The sequence below is a fragment of the Prunus mume genome, linkage group LG6, assembly GCF_029339155.1.
Source record: "Prunus mume cultivar Tortuosa linkage group LG6, ASM2933915v1, whole genome shotgun sequence".
NCBI lineage: Eukaryota > Viridiplantae > Streptophyta > Magnoliopsida > Rosales > Rosaceae > Prunus > Prunus mume.
Window position 1 is genome coordinate 6,158,984 of NC_142703.1, and position 24,535 is coordinate 6,183,518.

Below are 24,535 nucleotides of genomic sequence, written 5' to 3' on the forward strand. Positions count from 1 at the left end.
GGGTTGGGTAGGCTTGGATTTCTTGGAGAGGAAAGGTGGTTCTGGGCTTTCGTATAATTTTCCAGGACCTTGGGCCTTTGTCCAAAAAATATTTTTAAGAGAATAATGGATTTTGAAGACAATTTTTACTTTACTGCTCGGAATTTTTACCTTCATTACCTACACTGTTTTTTTTGGCACTTTCATACACAAAGTTTACACTCTTGTCGTAAAGAGAACCAAAGTCGTGGCATACCACAAATTATTTAAAAATAATAAAATGAATTATTAGAAATGATTAAAAATTTCATTTATTAACATGTATTGTATCAATATTTTTATGGTATTGTATAATAGGCTTTAGAAATAACGAAAGCTTTATTTATACTAGCCCGTTTTATTTTTTATTTTTTATTTTAGTTTAATCGACAAGGGGCCCAACTGCCCAAGAAGAAAACAAACAATTCATCAAGTTTCATCCAGCCTTATGATGAAGGGGCCTCTTGCCTTACATTAGAGCACTTAAGAGCTTTGTCATTTGCCATGCAAGAGGAGGGGCAGCTACCATTCACGTGAATAGTGGCTGCCTTTTTAAAAGGTTGTGGTATTTCTACCAATTATCATGCCAACAACTATTCACATGAGATATGAGGTGAGAAATTTGTATAGAGTTTTGGTGTGAGAAGTGAAAACTATGACTAAGTATTTATTTCTTTAAAAATCTGATTTTTTTTGCATTTTGTTTAGATTTTTTTTTTGGTCGACGTCAGCAACCCCCGGCTTGAACTAGGGTTGATCTTGCCCGAGGGTTGGCTTGGTTTCGTGGGCTCCACCTCCTGCTAGGGCTAGCCCTTGCTGCTGGAAACGTTTTTTTGGCCCAAACCCCCCAACGCTTAGTTCTTTGGAAGTGCCCTTAGCTTTGTTGCATTCCAAGACTGCTTCTTTTTTTTTTTTTTTCACAACTAAAAGCATTCCAATGCAGCTTTAGTAATTATATTTACAGGGGAAAGCTGGATAATATTTTCGGCTGAATAACAGCAAACAAAACATTTTCAGTGTCAAAATTTTTGCAACAAAACCATTAGCTCCGTCAAGTACCAAATCAATCGACAATTGTCAGGCACCGGTATATATCAACAATTAGCTAGCAATAGCCTTCCACGCACTCATTAACGACTAACAGTCATACACGCGCATGTAGCGACTCCCTCAACTGTCATTAGCAAAATTCTCAAGTCCAAAGTGGAATGCTAATCGCCATGCTATTGGAACTTGGACTCAATACTAATAGTCTAACAGGTTGCATAGGGCACCTATAATACACGATGTAAATTGATGGTAAAGTTAATAGTAGTTGTTTGGGCCAAAAATTGACACACCCAAAGCCCAATGAAAATTAGCCTGTAATAAAGTCGCAAAAAATCAAAGAAAGATGGAAGCCCAAAAAAGACCAGCCCAAGACTCATCAGAGCAAACAAGGCAATAGGAAGAGGGAGTCCAGAAATAGGAACAATCCCACGTGACATCTCTAGGATAAAGAAAAGTCAGCAATGGCAACTGTCATAGAAGAAGTGATTGAAGGGTTCATGACATCAAGTTGATTCTGAAAAAACTGAAGATCAAATCCCTCTTACGATATATATATGTATATTCTGAGATTTTTTCTTCTGTCTTTACAGAGAAGGTAATTCTCCCAAGGAGATAAGCAAGTTACAATCTCAGAGAAGGATAAGCAGGAAAGTAGGGAGCTGTCCAGAAAAGGAATCAAACTAACCATCACGGGTAAAATATCATAAGAGGCAGTTGAAATTGGGAGAGAGATTAGGTTCCTTTTCAAGAAAATCAGGGAAGTGATTGCCTATTTGAGAGCCTATCTGCCAAAACTGAAGAAATGCTATTTTCTTTCCTTCCATTAAAGAAGAGAAAAAGGGGGGAGATATCTTTGCCGCCCAATAAATAAACACAATCACCCTACTCCAGAGAAGAAACAGTTTACTATAAATACAAGAAGAAGCGAACAGGGTAAAACACACAAAAACAACACAACAAAAAAACACACAACACAAACAACAACAACAAAAAATTCATCATCCAATCAAACAAAATCCTACACAAGGAAACCATCAGCCAAATGGACAACTCAAAATCAACCAACAAGCCCACTTGAATTTCAAGTAAAACCAGCTTCAGATCAGAATTCCCAAAGCTCAGACTTAAGAAATAAGTCATTCAAAACGAGATTTCTCTCATAAATTTGGTTCAAAAAACCAAGATGTAGAGCTTGAGTTCTCTCCAAATATGGAAAACCTCAACAAAATTCACAAAGGCAATCTCTAGCGACCGATGTCCTAAAATACTACGCCTGCGGATCGAGGAAACCGCAGCTTCGCTTACTTAAGCTTCACAAAAGCTTGAGGTACATTGAAGCTCTCGCTAATCAACCTTTGGTATCGATTTATAGTCGGCTTAGCAATCAAGGTTGTCAACGGTCCAATTCAAATTTGCTGGCCTAAATTTTGTAATGTAACCTTCCATCTCGCATGAAATGGAGTTCCAATCGATTTCATCTCTCTAGCATGAGTATTTATTGTTATAGTTTTGTAAAAGGCGCTCCTAAAACAGCTTTAAATTCCATCAACCATTCGCCGTAACAACCTCTTTATACCGAGATAAATTGTTAAAGTCCTCACTCGAGGCAAGAAAGAACTTACTTGGGAGATATTCCTCACCCAAATTCACAATCGCTTGTTTGCATAAATCAGAACTTAGGCGCAAGTTATCCATTCCAAACTAAGTCTGCTAGAATTTTTATTACTAGCACGCTTGCACACCAAAGAAAGTCGACTTGTTGACCCCATGGTTCTCAAGGCAAGGGGGAACTTTGCCCTTCCATCATAGGAGTAAACGCAAACGGGCAAACAAGAGTATAACAATAATTTAATAAGGTTAATCGTTTTGTGGTTCTTCAACTTCACTTCTTTAGGATAAATGGTCATGTCCGTCAATTTTGTTAACTTTTCATAAATGCAGGCAAAATGGCACAGGTAACATTATCTGCCTTTCCTTATGCTTGTCCAAGCTCATTCGTTAGGCTCGCTGGAACAAAAAGACCCTATAGCCATCACCTTCATTACCGTGTCCTCCTGGTACTAAATTGCTTGCAAGGAATATTTTAATTTTTTGTTTTTTTGTTTTTTTGTTTTGTTTTTATTATTATTGGGCATTTTAGTTTTTAATTTTTAATTTTTTGATTTTTTATAATATTCTATAGATTTTATTAATTTATTAATATTATAGTATAAATTGACAATTTTAACCCTCAAATTAATGGCAATATTGAAGTAGTGTAATAATAGGACCAATGCACAGAATAATAAAGAGTTTGTGGACTATTTGAATAAATAACTTAGTTGAGGAATCAAAATACAACTCGGGTATAAGTTTGAGAACCTTCGAGTTAAAAACCCTTTTCTTTTTATTCTAATTCAACACCTCTCAACAACATCTTAACCATGTCGCTGAAACCAATAACAACGAACATCAGAGCACGAGTTCAAAGACAATATCCACCGTAAAACAGTAACGATTAATGGATGCGAGACCCTAAAACTGCCACTCAGCTACTTGAGTGCTCCAAATAACTTCGGCGCAACCTACACGCCATAAGGCAATGATCAACACATGAGACTGAACAAATTTAATACAACATAATGAATTAAAATGAAAACTTACACATTTGTCAACACAAGATATGTAATCAAAGTATTGGCCTGTACAATGCTTCTCGCCATTGTTATCAGCTTCAACCCTCTTAACACATGCCTACAATAAATAAAAAAGTTGAACAATCTCAGTACAAATACGAAATTACATTCATTCAAACCAAATGTGAACAATCTCAAGAAAATATTCAAATTTTGATTTTATTACTCAACAATTATGGCAGGAGGGAACGGGGGTGCAAAAAAGTAGAAATATAGACAAAAAGGAAAGCCATATGCATCCACAACTTTTAAGGTTGAACTATAACTGATGCCCAGCAGTAGTAGCTGCCTAATCATCTACTCTTTTGTAAGTAAAAAGATTCAAGCAGTCTATTAAATCTAGCCCAATAGTTCAAGTAGGGGAAATTCGATTGAGACCCAACAGTTCGCGAGGTTAGGAGTCATTCTGCTGGTTTTAAACTGCTGCATTTAATACATAACTGTGGTATTGGAAATGGCATTATATTCATCGAGCTACATACAACAGAATATGTACCTACAGTGTGAGATTTGTTCTCCATAGCAAGTCCATATTTCAACAGATTCAAGTGCAACAGATTTTGATTGAGACTTCATAGTCTGTGTAACACTTCTTCCAAAATAAATAATAAAAATAAAAATCCCAGTAAGTATATGTTCTATAATTTTTCCCTGTTCTTAGCCCGTTCTATAATTCCAGTAAGTATATGGTCAAGTGGGAAATCTTGGAGTAAACCAAGAAAGTAAAGGTAGAGAGCCGAATCTTGATATTGTCTAGGCAAGCGTCCGATACTAAGAGTAGTAGTTATGAACCTTCTAAGCCAACCCAACAATCCCATTAAAATATGTCAAAAGAGCTTGCTTAATCACTTTAGTATGACATCCTGAATCCTGATCTTCTGATGCTCTTATTTTGTGCTATAACCTTTGTACAATTACTCTCTATAATGTTCTGCACGGCGTACCCAACTTCATAACTTGATATTACAAAATCTCACATTTGATGATATATATGATTTCCAAATTATTTCCTCTTATGGAAAAACATAGAGAACGCATTCTAACTTGTTGGACCATGCAAATATATGTTTCCAACTTCCAAGATTTCATAGGAGAATTAATTTTGGGAGCTTTTCTAGGTTGTAATTCCCTCTACCTCTCTAGTAGGGAGCATGGATATGGATAAAACACACAGGTACAACAAAGACCAATAAGTTGATACGACTCTCTCTCTAGTAATTTGATTTAAAAAAACTATCTGATCCAATTATATTAACAGCATCTAAAATTAACCTAGGAAATAAATTTCATTACCTGATATTCAATCAGAGGCTTCACACATTTAGGCTGGCAAGACTCCTCAAGATACTTCTTCTGATCAACGAGTTCTTCATCCGCCCTTAGTAGATAAAATGAAAAGATCGATGAGAGAAAGAGAAAAGCTTTAGGTTTCAATTCAAAGAGAAAGAGAAAATCAATATGAAAATTTGGTGTTTTGACCCCTTGATACACAATGTTCGTGTCGACATTTCAATTTCTCCATGCCTAACATTCATGTGAAAAAGCAAAATGTGAAAACCCACAAAGATTAATAAACCCAGAGATACTCACATAGAAATGAATCAAAAAGCTCTCCAATTGCCTGCACAGAAATATAAATAAATAAAATCGATAAAAAAACACATTGAAAGTTTAGTTTGATTTTTGGAGGCGAAAAAGAAGAAGAAGTGTACCTTCTGATTCGAAGAGAAAGATCAGCTCCTGAGTCGCAGAAGAGAGAGAGAGAGAGAGAGAGAGAGAGAGAGAGAATGTGTGTGGGGAAATGGGGAACTTGGAAGTTTGGAACAACTACGATTATGATGGTGGACCGGACCGGAAATTGCGGAGCTGTTGAATGGATCTCTCAGGACAGATCAAGTACAGACAAAATCAAGCCTTTTTAATTTTCTTTTGGGCTTCGGTCCAGGCATATTACCACGATTTACCAATCATGCTCAAACACAACATTTGTTATTTTATCACTATCCTCTTTACACGCGCTTCTGCACCTGAAATGCTGTTTTTAAAAAAATTTAAATTTATTTTAGAATTAAAAAAGATAATGGGTAGTTGTGTTTCATAAAAATAGAATTAATTTTCTGATTTTTCTTTTTATTTTTTTTAATATGGAAAAAAAATGTGAATTTACTATATTATCCTCATTTAATTAACAATTTCAATTCTTAATGTTTGCATTAATTAATGACATTTTTTGGTATTTTGAATGTTTCACCATTTTCTTCCTTTTGCTTTATATATATAGATTATATATATATATATAATTATTGGAGCAAATAGCTAAGAACACCTCACTAAGAATTGAGAGAGACTTAAAAAGAGATGAAGCGGACATGGCACGAGAGTAGAGGTAGTCAAACGGGTGCCCACCCAGCCCATTTAAACTCGTGGCCTTTAATGTATTCAGATACGGCCACCTATTTAATTTATCTGCCGCGCCGCCGCCCATTTAGTAAAATCATTGATCCCCTTCACCCAAAACCCAAGTCCATATCGAACGGGCTGTCTGTGTTGGGCCGAGCCGCTGTGTTTGGGCCGAGCCGCTGTTAGCTTGAGCCTGTGCTCGTGCTCGAAGTCATACTCGGGCCCAAGAATAGGCCCATTTAATTTGAATTTTTTTTTACTTGATATTTTTTTTAAAACTTTCATGAAAAATCAACTAACATATAATTGACTTCCCAAAATATGAGGATCTACCATTCACACCCAAATCAGTAGTAGTTATAAAATAATGATAAAAGAAAGCGATACAAGCACAAGTAACATAGTTGTGACAAATCAGTTTTTCCCCCAGCAGAGTGTTTGCGTTGTCTTAAAACATTTACCCAGCATATCATGTTCAACACACTTTTCTTAAGAACCACAGCAAAATGGCAGCTTGAGCAGCCCCGGCTCCCTGATCTGGTTGGTTAATCCTGATTGTCCGAGGCTGCCAAAATTCAAAAAAAGTAAAGACTCAGTATATATCAGACTAGAAGATGAAAGATGGGATTTAATCAAACGGTTGGCAACCAACTCAATTGGTATCAAGAATCGATGCTCAATAATTTTCAAAGAAAGCAAATTTGAAACATTGTAAGAGGATGGATTTGGACCAGAGGCCAACACTATAGTGGGTGACTACCAACTGGTATATGCCCCCACCACATAGTTTGATATTAAATTATTGAACAGAAATAGTTTCTTTAAGCCAGAAGAGAGAAAAACAAAGGGGAATGAAATAGGGCTCCAACGTACGGCAGAGAAAAAGATAAGGAAAAAACAAAAGATATTGTATATTTTCGGATGTTAAATTAAAAAGATCGGACAGACACCAATAATTTGGTTATACACAGGAAACAAAGCTACATATGTATCAGGAGGGAAAGACAGTGATATAAGTGACATGAACCATTAAAATAATCATACCTCAGCCCTCGAGTCAATATCGGCGAGTCTTTGCTAATATCACTTAAGTCTATTTGGTAAGTTATTGGTCATTGCATCAATTTTTATTATTATTTCTTTTCTTTTCTTTACTTGCTGTTCCAACTTGGTAGTGAAAAAATGCAGTAGATGCTTGAAGCGGGCTTGGGTCCGTGTTGTGCTTGGAGCGGGCTCGAAGCCTCTGCCCTATGTCGGCCGCTGGGTTGGCCATTGGACCTTTTTAATCCCGCTCGGTCAAGATTTTGTCGTGCCAAGACGCCACTAATATTCGACTATGCCTAATTAAATGAGCCGGGTCGGCTGTGCAATGGCCGGTCCCGTTTGACACCTCTACACGAGAGGAAGCATTTGTTATTCAACAGCAGCAGGCACAAGAAAAGGACATGGATGATAGAGAGATGAAAATCATGACCATGGATACAAACCATATGTCTCCTGAAACAAAGGCCTATTGGAAGCATAGATGAAGGGATGTGATGAGAAGAAAATTTTTCTATGACGACGGACCTAGCAATACGGATTGGTTAAATGATGAAAACCATTAGGTTGTATTGAAACACCTTTGCCATATGTTGTATTGTTGTATTATCCTTTAATTTGTTGTATTGTTTCCTTTTTATTCAATAAAAAAAACATTAAATAATATGACTATTTATTAAAAATATTTGAGCATCAAAACAAAGATTAATTAAAAACAAACCTTAATTTATTGCAAACAACACACAAAATAAACCATACATAAAAGCATAATAACAAAAAAAAGCATAATTTCAAAAAACACCACACATAAAATAAAGCATAATTAAAAACAAAGCATAATTCCAAACAAAGCATTAATCTTGACTTCATCTATTGTGATTGCCTTTGATCTCCCACAAGTGCTCGATCAAATCAACTTGACGTCTCTCGTGAATATATGAAGATTGCATTTCTTGATAACAATCAATTATGGGGTTGTTGAATCGACCATCCCGGAGTAACGGTTTGTGCTCCATTGGTAGTCCATTTGGTCCCATCGGCCTTTCATATATTCTTGTCAACGTCGTGTTCATGGGATCGGGTTCAAACATCTCTGGAGCATCGTAGTCATACTCATCCTCGACAATCATGTTGTGGAGGATGATGCAAGTCATCATAATACTCCGCAGCACCTCCTCATCTAGCATCCGAGTAGCACCCCTAATAATTGCCCAACGAGCTTGCAAGATACCGAAACACTTTTCCATGTCTTTCCTATAACCTTCTTGAAAGGAAACAAAGCTTCTTTCCTTTTCAGATTGGGGATTTGGAATTGTTTTCACGAATGTCTTCCACCTAGAATAAATTTTGTCGGCAAGGTAGTACGCACCAGAGTATACGGTATTGTTGATTTGGTACGTGACCTGAGGGGAATGACCTCGCAATACCTCGTCAAACACCGGGGATTGACCAAGGACATTGAGGTTATTCTGAGATCCGGCAACCCCGATGAAGGCATGCCAAACCCAACAGTCGAATGAAGTTACGCCTCCAAAATTATACTTTTTACCCTTCCACCCCGACTCTCCTTGCCAAGTAGTAGGACAGTTCTTCCACTGCCAAAGTGCATGCAATCGATGCTTCCAATCATTCTTGGGAAATCTCGAGCTTCACCTTTTTGTAGAAGCCTTTGAGGTCCCTCGGCGTGGTTTGTGAAGGTACTCGACAGACCCGCCTGAATTTCCCGGCAAACCGGGCGACTCGTTTGTGCCGACATCACACCGATGCGGGCCCACTTACTAAAACCCAAGACATTCTACCAAAATTTTGGCGAGTCTCCAGAAATGCTCAAACCAACAATAAACAACCTGCAATAATTTACATCAATATACAACCCAACTGCCAGATGCTTTTACAAACTACAATCCAACACAAAATGGCCTCCGCCTCAAGTAGTAGCCTAACATGGGCAATAACAGAGCGTCTACAGAATTTGTTTACAACAAACAGGGGAGTAGAAAGAATTTATACAGACCCTATTAATAGACGACAAGTTCGGAGCTCGTGACTTGTTCGAATGCCTTCAGGAGCAACTCACTGTCTGGAGGGGCGAAACAGAAAGATGTGAGTGGACAGAAATAAAGTTTCACTTTAAAACAACATAGTAACCCCACCATGTAAAAATAATGCTCTAACATGCAGCTTTCACAATTCAGAAACCAAAACTCAAACACAAAAATCCCAAGTCCAAAACATCTCCACATCTCAAGCTCACAACTCATTTCCCAAAATATATGCAACTCTCAACAACCCGTAAATACCCATATATAAATATACATATAACTAGGACTCTAATATAAAATATACTCCTCTCCATACTAATGTACTGGGAGACAATCCAACTGGGATTGTTATCTGCACGCAGGATTTCGAACACTAACCCGGCCTGTGGATGAGTAGTCCAACCGGGGGACGGAACTCCATAGCTCACACGCCGGCACCGCCAACGACACGTGTAGCTCACAAATCTCATATCAAGTCCTACGCGCGCAGACAGTATCATCACCCCACCGCATGCCAACGACGTGTGTGATGATACTCAAGCAATATACATACTCTCCCCATACGCCGGCATCGCCAACGACACGTATGGAAAGTGTCTCACACACCGCACTAACGCCATGTGTGAGACCCGTAATCTCATGGCCTTCCCACCCCACCGGCACTGCCAACGACGTGTGTGGGAAGCCTAGTAACTAGGGAATGGTACTCACCTACCATACTCATACATCTCACAACCATCCATCAACTCCTATCTTTCCACAATCTCACCACAACAACCTCTCATACTCTATACATAGACAATATAGATAGCCATCCCAAAATCCATATCAACATAATCATCATACTCAAATATATATGTTCATATTCAAAATATATATCCAAGATATATAAACATATTCAAATCATCAACCAAAGACTTATTAAATCAAAGTCACCATCATTTAAAGTATATGCACAAAACTTTCATAATTAAAAACCATGCATATGCTTAAAACAAAGTCCACTCACAAGTAATCCCAAGCTGCCCGCCCTACGTGAGGGTCACCGCTGCGAGTGATCAACCGAAGTACCTATTCCAAGATACAATTCCTTGATTAACATCACGTACTTCCAAAACGGAAATTCACGAAAGGAAAACTTAAATCCCAAGTTCCCGCAGGCCACGCCCAAAGGAACATCCTAAGGTCCGGTTACAGATTGGGATTCGCTTCCCAATCGCACGGTGATCGCGATTTCCCTAAACTTCACATTATTGAATCGGAACATCCGGGGCTCCAATTCACAATCCGCGAATTCCTACAGGTTTCTAAGAGTACCTAAATCAACATACTTCAATTTGGAAACGATCCAACGGTCAGAACTTATCGAACCCGGATAACGCACAATATGCGAAATCCGTTCGATAGTCAAACGATATCCAAATTGAGATCCGCGAAATCCTACGCACTCGTGACAACCTAAGGATCTCAACAGGACGAAAAACAACTTCACCCACCTTGCCCATCGCAGCCGCCACACGCGCCGGCAGCGCGCGGGTGTGTAGAGAGATTTCCGGCGACGGAAAATCTCCAAACCAACGCTCACCCTTCCAATCCTAGATACTACTCGAAGAATGGAGCAACTTTTTCAACTACGGCAACGTCCAATTCGGACGGCAAGTGGCCGGAATTTCAAATTGAAATTCCGGCCAAAACCTAGGTTTCCAATTCGAGAATTAACCTGCAAATCTAACAAAACCTATCCCTACAGCCAGCTAGAACACACAAAAGGATGAGAAACCTCACCTTACCTGGCCGGAAATGGTGGTCGGAGGTGAGAGATCGAGCTGGAAGTTCCAATGGCCCGCCACGACTCAGCATTTTCCGCGAGTCCCGAGGGTTTCTGTATCGCGGCCGCCGGGAAGAGAGAGGAGAGGCCATGGTTCGAACGGACCGGCCTCGTCGGACGGGGTGGTGAGGTGGCGGTGGTGGTGGTTTCCGATCGGTGAACAAAGTGACGGAAGGGAAAAATCGCAAGGAGAAGAAGAAGACGCGGAGGAAGAGAGAGAAAGTGAGGTAAATGTGAAAATCTGATTTTTACCCCAAACCGACTTAAATAATTACTCTCACCAACAAGTTTTGATCGCCAAAGCTTCGTTAAATTCCGATTCAGCCTACCACCGCTCTACGGTTTCGTCTCAGCACCTACGCAACCACACCACTCACGGTCCCAAAATCTTCCCGGATAAGAAAGTGACCAAAATCACCCTTAACCCAGGAGTAATTTAATATTTTCCCTTAATTAAATTAAATAGGAAAATAAACGGAGTCGGGGTGTTACATTTCCCTCGTGTACAAATTTTCCACTGCATCATAGAATCTCACCAAGCACTCTAGGATAATAGACTTTTTCATCCTTGCAATCTCATCCACCTGCTTCACAGATGCCCCATAAGCAAGCATTCGCAAAGTAGCTGTAAGTTTTGCTCCGGATAAGACCTAAAACTGCAACAGCATCATACTTTTGAATGAAGTATGTGTCGTAATTACAAATGTCATGCATGATATTTTGGAACAAATGTGGCTGTATTCTATATCTCTCTCGAAACTTAGAAACATAATATAACGAATTTGGGATAAAGTAATCCTCCAAGATATTCTTACCCCGAGACTCCCTACATCTGTCCACATTCGGGGCACGACGACGACGGTGTTGCCTTGATTGATTAAGCATACACACCGTTGCTGCAAGCATTTGTTCCTCTTCTTCATCGGTGTCCCAATCTTCTTCAGCACGTCTACGCCGGATTTCTTCCCTTTCTTTCTATTGCCTCTTCAACACCCTCCTCAAGTTTGACATTGAGAGTAAAATGTGTTTTGTAAAATCCGAGAAATGAAGGAATAGATAAGAGATGGTGTGAGGGGTATGAGCTGATGGTGTAGTTTTATAGAGGAATTCAGAAGATAGAGATGACACGTGACATAATTTTAGAGGGTGAAAATCTTATCTGAAATATGAGATTATAATTTTTAAAAAATATCTGAAAATCTTATCTGACATGGGACACGTGCACAATTTTAGATGGTGAAAATCTTATCTGAAATATGAGATTATAATTTTTTTTAATGAATATCCGAAAATTTTATCTAGAGTAAGACACGTGGCAACTAAGATTCTCATCCGAAAATCTTTTCTGAAAAATAATGGACACGTGACAACCAAAAATCTTATCTGAAAATTTAATTACAAAAGATTATCAAAATTAATGGTTTAAAGTATAAAAAAAATAGGAAATAAAGTACAATAAATAGTATTTGCCTTAGACTTGCCCTAAACTTAGCCCTCATGAGTGGAACCACAAATGACAAGGCTGACACTATTCACGTGAATAGTGGCAGCCCTTGCTTGCCCTTACCCTAGACTTAGCCCTTATGGGTGGAGATGCTCTAAGGAAGGAAAACAAAACCCAAATTGGAAGGAGTGCTTCACTTTCCCCTCTATATTCATGGTGGCCTGTTAATTTCAATAACTACTGAAATGTGAAGAATTTCAAGGAAAATGAATTTTATTACAACCACCAAAAAATTACAATTATGTTGCATTTTATTCCCTGAATCAAAACCTTGCCCCTCATTTCGGCTTTGTTGTCTACTTTCCCAGGCCTTGAAGCAGCTTCATAATTCAAAGTCAACTCTTCTCTGCCCTTACCATGGCTACTAAGGAAGACCAAGCTTCCTCGGGTTGCTGCTCGTAGACCGAACACATGATGAAATAAATCTTCCTCTCAGCCATCTTGAACTTACTCCTCATTTCAACTCTTCTCAACTTTCATGATTTCTCGGGTTTCACATCCCTCTTCCAACCTGAAACCATTATCCTGCAGATCACAAACCCTTCTTCTCAACTTTCATGATTTCTCGGATTTCACTTCCCTCTCCCCAGGCTTATTACATCATCTATGAGACCATGTCCCAATTGCAAGTCACCCATCCATCTAAAAGATGGAGAGCAGATCTGCTCCAGGTAATAAGACAGAGCTTCCAGGACAGCCCCTGGTTACCCACTTGACCCATTTCAGAGGACATATTGCACCACCATGGCTTGACCCTATGGCATCTGATTTCCAATTTCCACAGTAAAGACGAGTGTGAAACAGCCAAGGGCAAGTGATGGCTTTGTGGAGCTAAGATTGCTCACTGGAGGCACTGCGGAGTCAGGCCCAAGGTGGGTATGATGTTGTGTGATAGAGTATATTAAAGAGTATCATGGGTATTTTTTGGTAGTTAAAGAGGTATACTTAGTTAATTTTACATTTCGATTTTAATATTATAGTGTACTAAGTTAATATTAAGGTTCATTTAGTAGCACTTTTTTACAGTTGAAAATTTATTTTGATCTTTTTTTATGTGCTTTTCATCAACCACCAGGAGAAGGATGATTTTTTTTGTTTAATAATTTTAATGTTACATTTCATAATTAATTTATAAGTATTTTAACTTGATTAATGAATTACTCTTAATAATAAAATATAAAAATACATTCATTTATGAAAAGCAATAAATAAATCAACACCAAGATAATAAAATAATTTTAATTTGACATATTGATAGCGTGTAAAATTGTGCAAAATATCAAATTGTCACATCAACCATCAAATTTAAATTGAGAGATTCATTATTATACCCAATTTAGAGTTGAGTATTTGACATCTCCTTGGAGAATTGTGTTGCATTCTATAGCCTAGTACATCAAATGCATTAAAACTCTATGCAAATTTTAAATCCAACTTGGTCTTGCTAATTAGCACCATTACCGATAAGAAGAACAAACACAACGTCCTTCGCCTAAAAGGATATCCTATGCCTCCTATGAAACGACCTGACTCAATTTTCACTTTGGAACTGTGTCGAAACTGCTTAAAATCGACACTGTAACCGTGGGTCGAAATGATCAAAATGCCTCAAAATAAGAATATAAACCCTAAGCCCTAACTCGTGGCTGCGCCTAATAATCGTAGGTCGCCTTACGCACTTTATCGAGGGATCAAGCCACGTAGTTCTTTCTCCTGCTCGACTGTGAATCGGTTATTTTATTATAAACCTCACTCTAGGACCTGACATTTCTAGAGTATCCGAGACTCGCTTTACGATCCGTTAAATGCTATACGATCTTGAAATTACCTAGGTCAACATATCCGAAAATGGTTACAATCCAAAGGTTCGAACTATTGAACCCGAAATCACACAATATGCGTAGATCCGTCGGGTTCAAACGTTAACTAAATTGAGATCAGCGAATTCCTACGCCGCGTGATTTACCCAATGATCATTCTTAAACCGAAGTGGTTTCTACCACCGCTTATGTGCCGCCACACGCGCTATGCGTGGGTGGCTTGATCAATTCCCGCGGTCAAAACTCTAAACTACCGCCCAAACTCCTAACTTAGGTAAAATACCTCATTTGGAACAACTTTTGTTTGGACATACCCCAAAAAGTGGCAGGAATCGCCTTAATAAAGGACCAAAATCATGTGAAACCTAACTTAAACAATCGAATGATCTACGGTTGAAATCTCTGAAATCCTACCCAACCCGCAGCTAGAACATGAAAAATAGCTAGAAAACCATACCTCCCTCGTCCGATAAGCTCCCGAAAGTTTACTAAAAACTATCTACCACCGCTGCTTGTCGATTCACGACTACACCCGGGATCACGATCGGGATGGGTTGAGACCGAAAGAAGGAAGTGAGGTGGTTCGTTTGGCACTGGTCTTGTTCAATTTGGTGGTCGGAGCTGAGAGAAATCCTCTCCTAAAGTCGGCTGCTCAACTCCAGAGAGAGAAAAAATCGGGTTTTTCTGGATTTTAAAAACTGAAGTTTGAAATATTTACTTATGCCACAACATTTTTTAATCGTAACTCCTTCGTTACAACTCCGATTTGAGTCCACTACGTATCTAAGGACTCATCTCGCTGCGCTCTACGCAACGGTATAACTGAAATCTCAAAATTCATTCCCGGTCAAAAAGTCAACTTTTAAACTAATAAAATATTCTAGGGATATAGTGGTCTTTTATTGGAATAAATTAATAATTAAATATTAATTAAGGACTGAGTTGTTATATCCTATGCCTATCTTCCAACATTTGAGGAAATATCAAAGTGAGAGTAGAGAGAAATGGAGCCAAATCTCATTATCCGCCTAGTTGACACCAGTTTTAGCCTCATTTTGGATTATTAATTTTCATTTCTTATATCTAAAATGGTCACAAGGAGCAAAGTAACAACCTAAAAATAGAAACAAACAGCCAAAAACTTTTCATAAGACGGTTTGCCATCGATAGAGCAAAAATGAAAAATAAAACATAGTCATGTCTCTTGAGGTTTCCTTCAAGTATATGTATTTTATCATCAGCAAAACAAGGGATAAGATGCTTTTCTGGACATTTCACTAGCTTCTTCCCTGTCGATTTTCAGCTCTTTCCCGAGTTTTACCTGCCAACCCAGTAGGGTTTTGAAGAGGACACAACTAAGTTGGTTTGCCATGAAAATTTCAATATTACTCTTCAAAAGCGAGCTCACGTGCACCTAAAATACATTTTCCATCAACAGACTTGTAAGGTGGGTATTATAACCTATAGACTATGGGTGGCATTTTAGACCCAAAAACCGCAAAAACCAACACACTATTTACCGCAATGAAACCGCGATCACAGTAAACCGAACCGCATTTGCGGTTACGGTTGCGGTATTTGATTTTCAAAACTTGCGATTACCGCAAACCGCAAAGTATAGCCAATCTATGTTGTTTTATTTTATCTTCTTATAATTAAATGTACTAAACTGTGTTGTTTTATGTAGATAACATTGGTGCTCAAACAACACAACGGGATTCTTCAAATCCACTCACCTCCAACACTTGAGTTTGTAACATTGATGCATTGTATTTTTCTTTTAGTTTGTAACTTTAATTAACTTTGAATTAGATTTTTCTTTTTAGTTCTAACTTCAATTCATTTTACTTTGCATTTTCCTTTTGGTTTGTAACTTTAAAGGATTTGGAATTGGAATGCTTGAGAAGTTTAACTTTAATTGAAATGCTTGGAATTGTAACTTTAATTTTCTTTAGGTTGTGAATGCTTGAAAAGTTGAGGAAATTGTGAATTTATATATGCTTGAAAAGTTGAGGTTGTGTATTTATTTATTTAGGTTGTGAATTTATATTTTTGTGAATGTTTGAGAACTTGCGGTTTTAAACTGCTAATTCGTGGTAATCGACCGCTTATGTTTTAAAATCACCATACCGCAAATAATCGGTCGGTTTAGTTTGGAAAAATTCGCGTTATCGAACCGTAACCACCCTTACTATAGACACTAGAGTTCCAAAAAGATACAGGACAAACAACGCAGTGTAGCCTAACATGATAAAAAAATCAGAACAGGCCCAGCTCTCGACTCTGGAAAAAGGACCTGATGGAAAAGCGAGCTGGAGCTACTTTGGCTCCCTCTCCACTCTCCACATATGGCATTTGAACTTGAGTGCCTAAACGTATTGGTGCCGCTTAAAGATCAAAAATCTTTCCACAAGGAATCTCGGCATTCTCTCTGATTGCCGCTGAAGTCAGTAAAGCCCACAAGTGCTGTGTTATAAAAGAACTGCTCAGGTATCGCATCAGCTTCACTCATGGTATCTCGAAAAGTTTCTTCAATTTCACAACCAGCTTCCATTCGTCAATTGATAGCTCATATTGAATATTTAAAATTACAATTAAGAGCCACAGTTGACATAGTCCGAAAAGTGAACTGTACATGAAATTTAAGCATACCCGGTAATTCGCTTTTAGTATATCAATCGACCTCCTTGAGATATGACTGACAAGTTCATCTTCAATTTCAAAATGCCTACCAAACATCCTTTGCTGTTCATCAGAATTTGCCCCAACTATCTGCAAAAACACAAAGAAAAGATGGCGATAAGCACTATGCCAAGGAAAGTCAGAAGCAGACAGGAACCAGATCACCCATAAAGCAAAGATGAGCATGGGTCAAATGCTAAAAGCCAACAAAAGTAAAAGCTAAGGCCAGTAATGCATCAAAGGACTAGTTGCAAAATCAAAATAGTGCTTCAGTAGGACTTGACCTCAATGGAATCAAACCCTCCTCCCCTACTATCAAAACAGTAGTTATAACTATCATAGGGAGTTTTTAACTGATGTCTAGAAATTCTTTTATGCCTTTCCTTCCAAATGGCATACACAGCTTCCAGAAGGCAAAGTTCTTTTACAAGAGTTTCCCTTTTCATTGAGCTACAGCCCCAATCAATGAGCCATGACCATGGAGTCTATAGTTTCAAATTACTTAAGATTCTAATATTAATGACTACTGAACCCTGTGAAAAATTTAAGTTGCTCGGAAAATATGCGAGCAGTCACTTGTAATACATCAAATAATAGAACTTACACTTCCAATGATAATATCGAAAAGTATCAATCTGTGTATAGTTTTGCTTCGTCATTGCTCATACAAAAGAGCATTGATCTAACAAAAACCTATTATCTAGAACCCACTATTCATAACAAAAGTCATAAAGCCCTATAATTTTTGACAGGCAACTCCATGTATTTACCCAAGGCAAGAACAGCAACAGCTACAAAATTGAACTTTTCCGACCAGTAACACGTGGGAGAGAGGGAGGGGGAGAGAGAGAGAGAGAGTACAAATGTCAAAAGTTATCATACCTTAATGGCTACCCTCAGCCCCTTCTTCGCTATATCAACAGGTTTGTGGTTATTTTCAATGGATGCAATTCGCCCAATAGTAATAAAATCCCTTTGCGGAATACAAATTGGAGTCCCAACCTGCACAAAGATCACATAATATGAAGACAGCCAGATTTAATTAACAAACATTTAATTGATCTTATAAAATAACACTTTCAAAAAGTTCCTGTGAAGGCGCTGAGCACTATCTACACCCCGGAACATAATACACAAGCTTTGAAAGGTTGAGGAATGTAACACATGCTTTGAAAGGTGAAGGAATTAAACACATAATAACAGGAGTGGAACTTATTCATATTAAACCCAAAAAAACTCGCAAAGTTTGATCATACATGATTCAAGAACTAGTATTAATAAAATGAAGAGAAAAAATTAGGAAAAACCAAAAAAGCTAGCTCTGGAAACATCAAATATAATTTACCAGCATCTGGGGATGAACTTTCAGTGTAACAATATCTAGAATGTGTACTAGTTGTCTGGTATTTCGGATGATAAAGCACAAATACCACACAAACTAAAATTCTCATGAATTTCGAAAATTAATTGTTTTTTTAAGTGCATATTGTTTAAACAAAATATATTGCATGTGAAAGTGCAGGAGAAACCTTCTGAGAAATTTCACTACTTAATCCAAGATAGTAGTCGGCAATAAAAGGGCTTTCCCGCTCAGGAGTTACATCCTTAGCAGCGCCAAATAATGAAAAGGGGAACCAGCAAAACATGGGCAGGTTCCACAGGAACACTCGAGCTTTTTCAGCAAGATTGTTTCCACTGCCTACTTTAAACATTCAACAACTCTAATAACTCATTCAGTGAAAATTACAGACTAACCTTCTACTTTGGGCAATTTTCAACATTGAGGTCTCAGCTCAAGTTTCTAAGCAAAATAGAAAGAAAAAAAGAATCTAGAACAGAAATAAAAAGAGACAGACACAAATTAAGATGGTAAAAAATTAACCAAACACTCCTAAACAGTACTCTGAGAATAAACACAATGGGCCCTTCCCAAATGTATAGACATGTCATGCCACGATAAACCTAAATTTCGGACGGTATATCCCACTAAAGAGAGCAAGGTGAAACAAATTCAATGTATATAATAGTACCTTCGCAATGCCTTCCAGATCATCAACTCCCAACACAATTGGATCCTTCTTGTTGAAAACACAGTTGGGTAAAATCTTGAGCACACAGGGAAAGCCAGCTTCATCAGCAGATTCCTTTTATCAGGCACCATCATCAAAGAGAACCTTATAGAATCGCTTTCTTTCTTCTGGGTCAAACAATCCTCCTCTATCTCCCTGATCATCAGGGTCAGACATCTCAGAGCTCCTGTCCTTGCCTTCATTTGGTCTACCCAAAACCATGCCTTTCTTTTTCTTCTTTTCTAGATTTACCAAATGGCGCCTGCAGTTATATTCATGAAGCCCCTCCTGCATAAGTTCTCCAAATTTCTCCTTCACAACAACAAGTGGATCCTTATCTACCAGTCCTTGCTCATTATAACCTTCTCTAAGAAGGACAGTATAGATCTGATACTTATTTGAGACATAGAATATGCCAGGGTGCTTGAGCAGCAAAACGTTCAATTTCTCTGGCAAAACAAATTCTCTCTGAAAATGTCCCAGCTTTGCAATTGATGCTTTCTTCCATAGAGTCAATGACAACAACTCATGCACCAAACCCACCGTCCTCTTCTCCATCTCCTTTGATCCCTCCACTAAGCCTTTGGAGTCAAAGTAGGGTGAAATATAAGGAGTCGCATTAAATTCATGAAATCTTTCCCATGACTTGACCCAAGTTGAAGGCAATGAGCATGTGAAACATGGCTCAGTTCCTTGATTGTGAGCTGAAGCTTCAATAGCAGATACCGCTAAATCTGGATTCCAAGACACCAGCTCAATCTCCATGGAACTCCGCCGCCCACTATAATTAACAATCTGAAACATATCAGAATACTTTGGCACAAGTCTAATCAAATAGTCATCTGGAAAACCTAAGTTCCGCTTTAGTTCATTAAGCTTGACAACATTTAGTCTTTTATTGGAGCTCATCATAAGTAACTTTGCTAATCTCTCAACAAACACAGGTTCCTGCATGTCTTTAACAGATTCTTCCTCTTCCACCAAACCCATCATTCGTTTTGTTAGCTGGCAGTAGTACTCATCACCCTGCAAATAGACTTGAAAACAGCATGGGTACTTTTTGAGCCAATTGAGAGCCTTTCCTTGGAGATCAAGGGTCTTGAACTTCTTCTGAATGAATCTCACTGTTGCTACTTGATCAGGGCACCTCAGGATGATGTTTTTTATTTGATTATTCACTATCCATCGGCGATTCTTAGACAGCGCTGATTCAAGATATGGATCCTTCTTCATTGACCACAGAGAAAAGTTTCGAACGAAGTATTGAACAAGTCTTGGGTTCCAAAAGTGCATTGTAAAACCATTTTTCTCTTCTATATGTAACTTCAACATCTAAGAAACAAACTAAAGAAAAATGTAGAAAAATTAATACATGTCCCAAGCACACAAAGTGATGTTGAAAACAATTTAAATTAAAACATTGGACAGTTAAAATGAGAGACAGATAAGATAAACCAGATAACCAAAGCGGTGCAAATGAAGGTTGACAAGATAAAGTACTTCAAACATTGCTAACTTTTCATCAAAGTTAAAGTGGCTAAATTTTCCAACGTTGGAAATTTGGAAAATTTAGCTACTTTAACTATGATGATTGCCAACATTAGGCGTTTGGTATCCTATTCAAGCAGGGAACTCAAAAACTTTGATTTTTCTTAAAAACAAGGAGTTCTCCAATGTTCAAAAACTTGTTTGGTATGCAACTTGAAAACTATTTTCAAATCTTAAAAATTTGAGAACTTGTTTGGTTGAATTCTTGAAAACATTTTTTTTTCAAATAAGATACTGATAAACATTATTGGAATTATATATATATATATATATATATATATATATATATATTAGACAAACAACATTCTACTTAAACATACTATCTTAACATCCATGTTTTAATACCATACATAAATGATCGCCAAGCTCAGTTAAGGAGAAGACATTCACTGAGACAAAACATACACTTAAACACACAACCAGAAAAGAAAAAAAAAACAATACAAAGGGCAACTTGCAAAGCAAAACTCAACACCAATACAAACTCTTATCTCACGGCAGATTAAAAAGACTAGAAAGGGACACCCATCAACGTAAAAACCCAGTTCACGATGAACTCAAACTCAAAACACAGACACACACATTTAACATGCATTAAAAATCAAAACCCTTTTCCCAAAAACGACAAAGTAAGGCAGAGAGAAAGACCTTCCTGACAACCAGGGGTGCATTCACGGTGATTTCCAGATCACCATTGACGAAAACCCTCCCAACAACAAGGGCGCCAACCAATCAGAACCAGTTAGCAAAGAAAAAAATGTACAGAGGTATCTGATGTTTTTAAGGGATAAAAAGAAGGAAAGATCTGTATACGGACTCGATGATTGATGGCACCTCAACTCATAAGCAGAGTGATTTTAGACCTCCAAGGCTAAAAGATATATGCCCAACCACCTTACATTGATAATGTATTTCATCTGAATTCTCACGCCCAAAGCTTCAAGCTTTGCTGGACTATTAATTCACCCATAAATGGACTCAATTAGCTTTTAAATAATTAAATACCACATATGGACACAAAAGTAGGACATCCAATATTTCATGGTGAATAAGGCATGGGCATAAAAGCAAACAAACCTGAGCACTCATATGAAAAATGAAAAACCTCAGTCTATCAAATATCATGGTTTTGCAATTCATTTGAAACTTGTTCCCTCAAAAATTGTCACAAAACCAATTCCTAACTTCTTCCCTAATAACAGGAAGAAGCTATTAGAAGCTATTGTAATAATATACAGAACATTACAAAGAAAAATTAATCTGTTTTCTTATAAGAAAACAAGTGATGAAAAGTCTAAAAGCTCTTCTCTTATAAGAAAAATAAATCCAAAAGAACGAAAAGAACAACACCATACACTATACATTTTTCATAACAGTAGAACCCAATTAAAAAAATCAAAGTTTTCCCCTACATGACAGGACCTTCCGAGTTTACACTTTAGATTTCTGGAAAGCATAAATGCCCTGCATAGAGTGAAGAAAACAGAACCCAGTGACAGGTTCTGCGGATTGGGGAATGAATTGAAGCTTCCTATGGATCTTTGTTGTGGGGTCTAAACTCTAAAGAATGTGTATTAATGGTTCATAAGTAAAAAATTCTGAAGACTAATACAAGACTAGTTTGATTCTATGATAAGTATAGAAAAATGCAGGGCCATAACAAGAGCATACCAAGGCAACGTAAGCTCTAAACTTTCACATCTAATATGATCTCAGACACTTACATTATCAACTATAATCAATTGAAAAGCCCATTGCATCATAAAACACAACAAATGAACTTGCATAACCAGTATCACAACAAGCCATTAAATTTTAAACAAATCCACACTTAATTATGCAGTCACTAATCCACATAATTATAATCCCAAAACTATGAAAACTTAAAACACATATAAATAAATCACTCATGGGCATCCTCCACTCTACAATCACAAATGGGTTTGGTTCTAAATAAATCAACCACTTCAAGAAAAAATTACATTTTAGGCTACACGCAAGAATTCATATAGATCAAATCGAATTAGATATAAATAAGCTATAAATCAAACATAACAGAAATGAAAATTAATCCCCAAACTTCAGTAACAAGGACAAAAAGGGAACTAAAAATTACCCGAGGCTTCGATTCAGCTCACGGCGAACCAATGGTGTCGCCTGTGCGGTGGCGTGTGACGCCGAGGCTTCGACTGACGGAATCACAGTGACGAGAAGAGGCAAGGAAGCGCAGTCCTCAGATGCCCAGCCCTAAAATTTACTGATGAGAGAGAGGGAGAGAGGGGGGCGAAGAGAGAAAGATGGAGAGAGAGATGGGGAGAGAGGAAGCAAGGGAGCTTCAAGCTTCTGCCATGGAGGATTGAAGCTTGAGCTCGACCAGAAGGAGCTCAGATCAAGCGTCGCTCGAGCAATGAGAGACGAGTAATAAAAAACAGTGTTTTTGAGTTTTTTTCAGGCTTAAATGTTAAAATGATATTGTGTTACGCATTCTCCAACCGTGAAGGGCTAAACCCAAATTTTCACCTCCAAAAAGTGACTATTTGGGTTTTGTCGGACTCAAATTATTTTTCTCCTAACCTTCCGGACTCAAATTTTAGGTCCGCAACTTTATTAAATTGTTTAAGAATGTTTTAAGTCTAATTTTTTTTTTTATGGATAACTTTTCTTCATTCAATCTTTTTAAATAACTTCATAATTAAATTTTTTGAACAATTTGACCTAAAAAAATTAAAATTCCACAAATATAATTTTATTTCAAAAGAAAACACACAACATAATTCTAAAAGAAAACACACAATGCTTCAAATTCACCGTACATGAATGCCAATAGGAATAAACTAATAACCATCATCGTGGGGGCTTGGATAATAATCCCCTGAATTATCTTCAGGATTAACGGTAGACTGTTGACCCCCGCATGTTCTTGTATAATTTCATCTTGTTTATCCCCCCAATACTTCTTCTTTCTTGGAGTAAATTTGGACACGTCCATGGACATTTTTTTTTTGTTCTTGGGCTTCCTTATCTTGTTACTTCTTATACGCATAAGCATCAGCTTGATCTTGGACAAATTTGTCCAATATGTTGAGCTTTCGTCTCCTATCATCCTCGAAAGCAATACTTTGCTCCACCAATGTTTCCAAGTATTATCACTTTTTTGTTAAGAAGGGTCAGCCATCTTCCCTTTTTTTTTTGCAGCCTTTTGTTTATCTCGCCCCTCAAGCCTTTGGACTAGGCATGGTGATTTCGTTTGCATCGTTATCCAAATTCACCATACTTGCACTAGCTCCAGAAGAACGCTGTGCGGGAGGCTCATTTATATCGTTCCACTTTAAGCAATCTTTTAAGATTTCCCAAGCATGATACAACTTGAAAGGCCTATTTGGAAGCTTATTATCATTAAGAAAGATTGTTTTTGCATACACATCCTACGCATGAAAAAATAAATTTAAGTTTGGAGTTGAATAAAAGTACAAATATAAATTTAAATCTTTAATAAGAATGGTTACTTACCGCATCATGTAAATTTCAGCCACTTTGTGGGTTCGTATTGGCCTTAGTCAAGCATGCCTTCCAAAGAGAACATTGTTGGTTGATAGTCTTGAACCGAGAAGCAATGGCTTGATATGTTCGTCACTCGGGTCCACTAATTCCTGGATCATTTTCCAGAAACTTTTGATATACACGCTTCCAAAATGTGTCGCTTGCTTGATTGGTGCCAATAGCCCCATCTTCACTGACAGAATCCCACCCTTTGCACAATGCCTCATCTTTCGAGCCTCCAATTCACACCTCTTTGAGGTTTTTTGGACATCTTCAACGAGAATGAAAAGAGATTGATGAGATTGACAAAGGAAAAAT

General features: G+C 37.8%; 2 protein-coding genes and 1 long non-coding RNA gene across 4 annotated transcripts; all 3 read right to left on the bottom strand.

Moving 5' to 3' along the window:
- Window positions 1-3,350: 3,350 nt before the first annotated feature.
- On the bottom strand, window positions 3,351-5,587 carry LOC103336328 (cytochrome b-c1 complex subunit 6-1, mitochondrial-like). The gene is made up of 5 exons (XM_008239372.3): window positions 5,456-5,587; window positions 5,334-5,364; window positions 5,037-5,121; window positions 3,712-3,801; window positions 3,351-3,632 (listed from the first exon to the last, which is right to left on the bottom strand). Coding segments are annotated over exons 2-5 (210 nt in total). The 5' UTR covers window positions 5,336-5,364; window positions 5,456-5,587; the 3' UTR covers window positions 3,351-3,599.
- Window positions 5,588-6,422: 835 nt separating this feature from the next.
- Window positions 6,423-7,374, bottom strand: LOC148915955 (uncharacterized). Its single transcript, XR_016128139.1, has 2 exons — window positions 7,188-7,374; window positions 6,423-6,708 (listed from the first exon to the last, which is right to left on the bottom strand). It is a non-coding gene; the product is annotated as an uncharacterized LOC148915955 (long non-coding RNA).
- Window positions 7,375-16,545: 9,171 nt separating this feature from the next.
- On the bottom strand, window positions 16,546-23,139 carry LOC103336346 (Ubiquitin carboxyl-terminal hydrolase family protein). Of its 2 annotated transcripts, none has more exons than XM_089055163.1 (5): window positions 22,794-23,139; window positions 19,091-20,461; window positions 17,943-18,062; window positions 17,031-17,150; window positions 16,546-16,907 (listed from the first exon to the last, which is right to left on the bottom strand). In XM_089055163.1, exon 2 carries the CDS (start codon window positions 20,459-20,461, stop codon window positions 19,211-19,213), a length of 1,251 nt encoding a protein of 416 aa, XP_088911289.1. In that variant the 5' UTR covers window positions 22,794-23,139; the 3' UTR covers window positions 16,546-16,907; window positions 17,031-17,150; window positions 17,943-18,062; window positions 19,091-19,210. The 2 variants fall into 2 exon arrangements, with proteins under 2 accessions (XP_088911289.1, XP_088911288.1); XM_089055162.1 differs by having other exon boundaries at window positions 19,091-20,473.
- Window positions 23,140-24,535: the final 1,396 nt, after the last annotated feature.

Excerpts from the sequence above, each read along its gene's own strand:
- LOC103336328 (XM_008239372.3), bottom strand. Across the intron at positions 3,802-5,036 it reads AGCCTCTGATTGAATATCAG|GCATGTGTTAAGAGGGTTGA; the intron begins GTAATGAAATTT and ends TATTTATTGTAG. Across the intron at positions 3,633-3,711 it reads TATCTTGTGTTGACAAATGT|GTTGCGCCGAAGTTATTTGG; the intron begins GTAAGTTTTCAT and ends TATGGCGTGTAG.
- LOC103336346 (XM_089055163.1), bottom strand. The coding sequence starts at position 20,461 with ATGTTGAAGTTACATATAGAAGAGAAAAATGGTTTTACAATGCACTTT.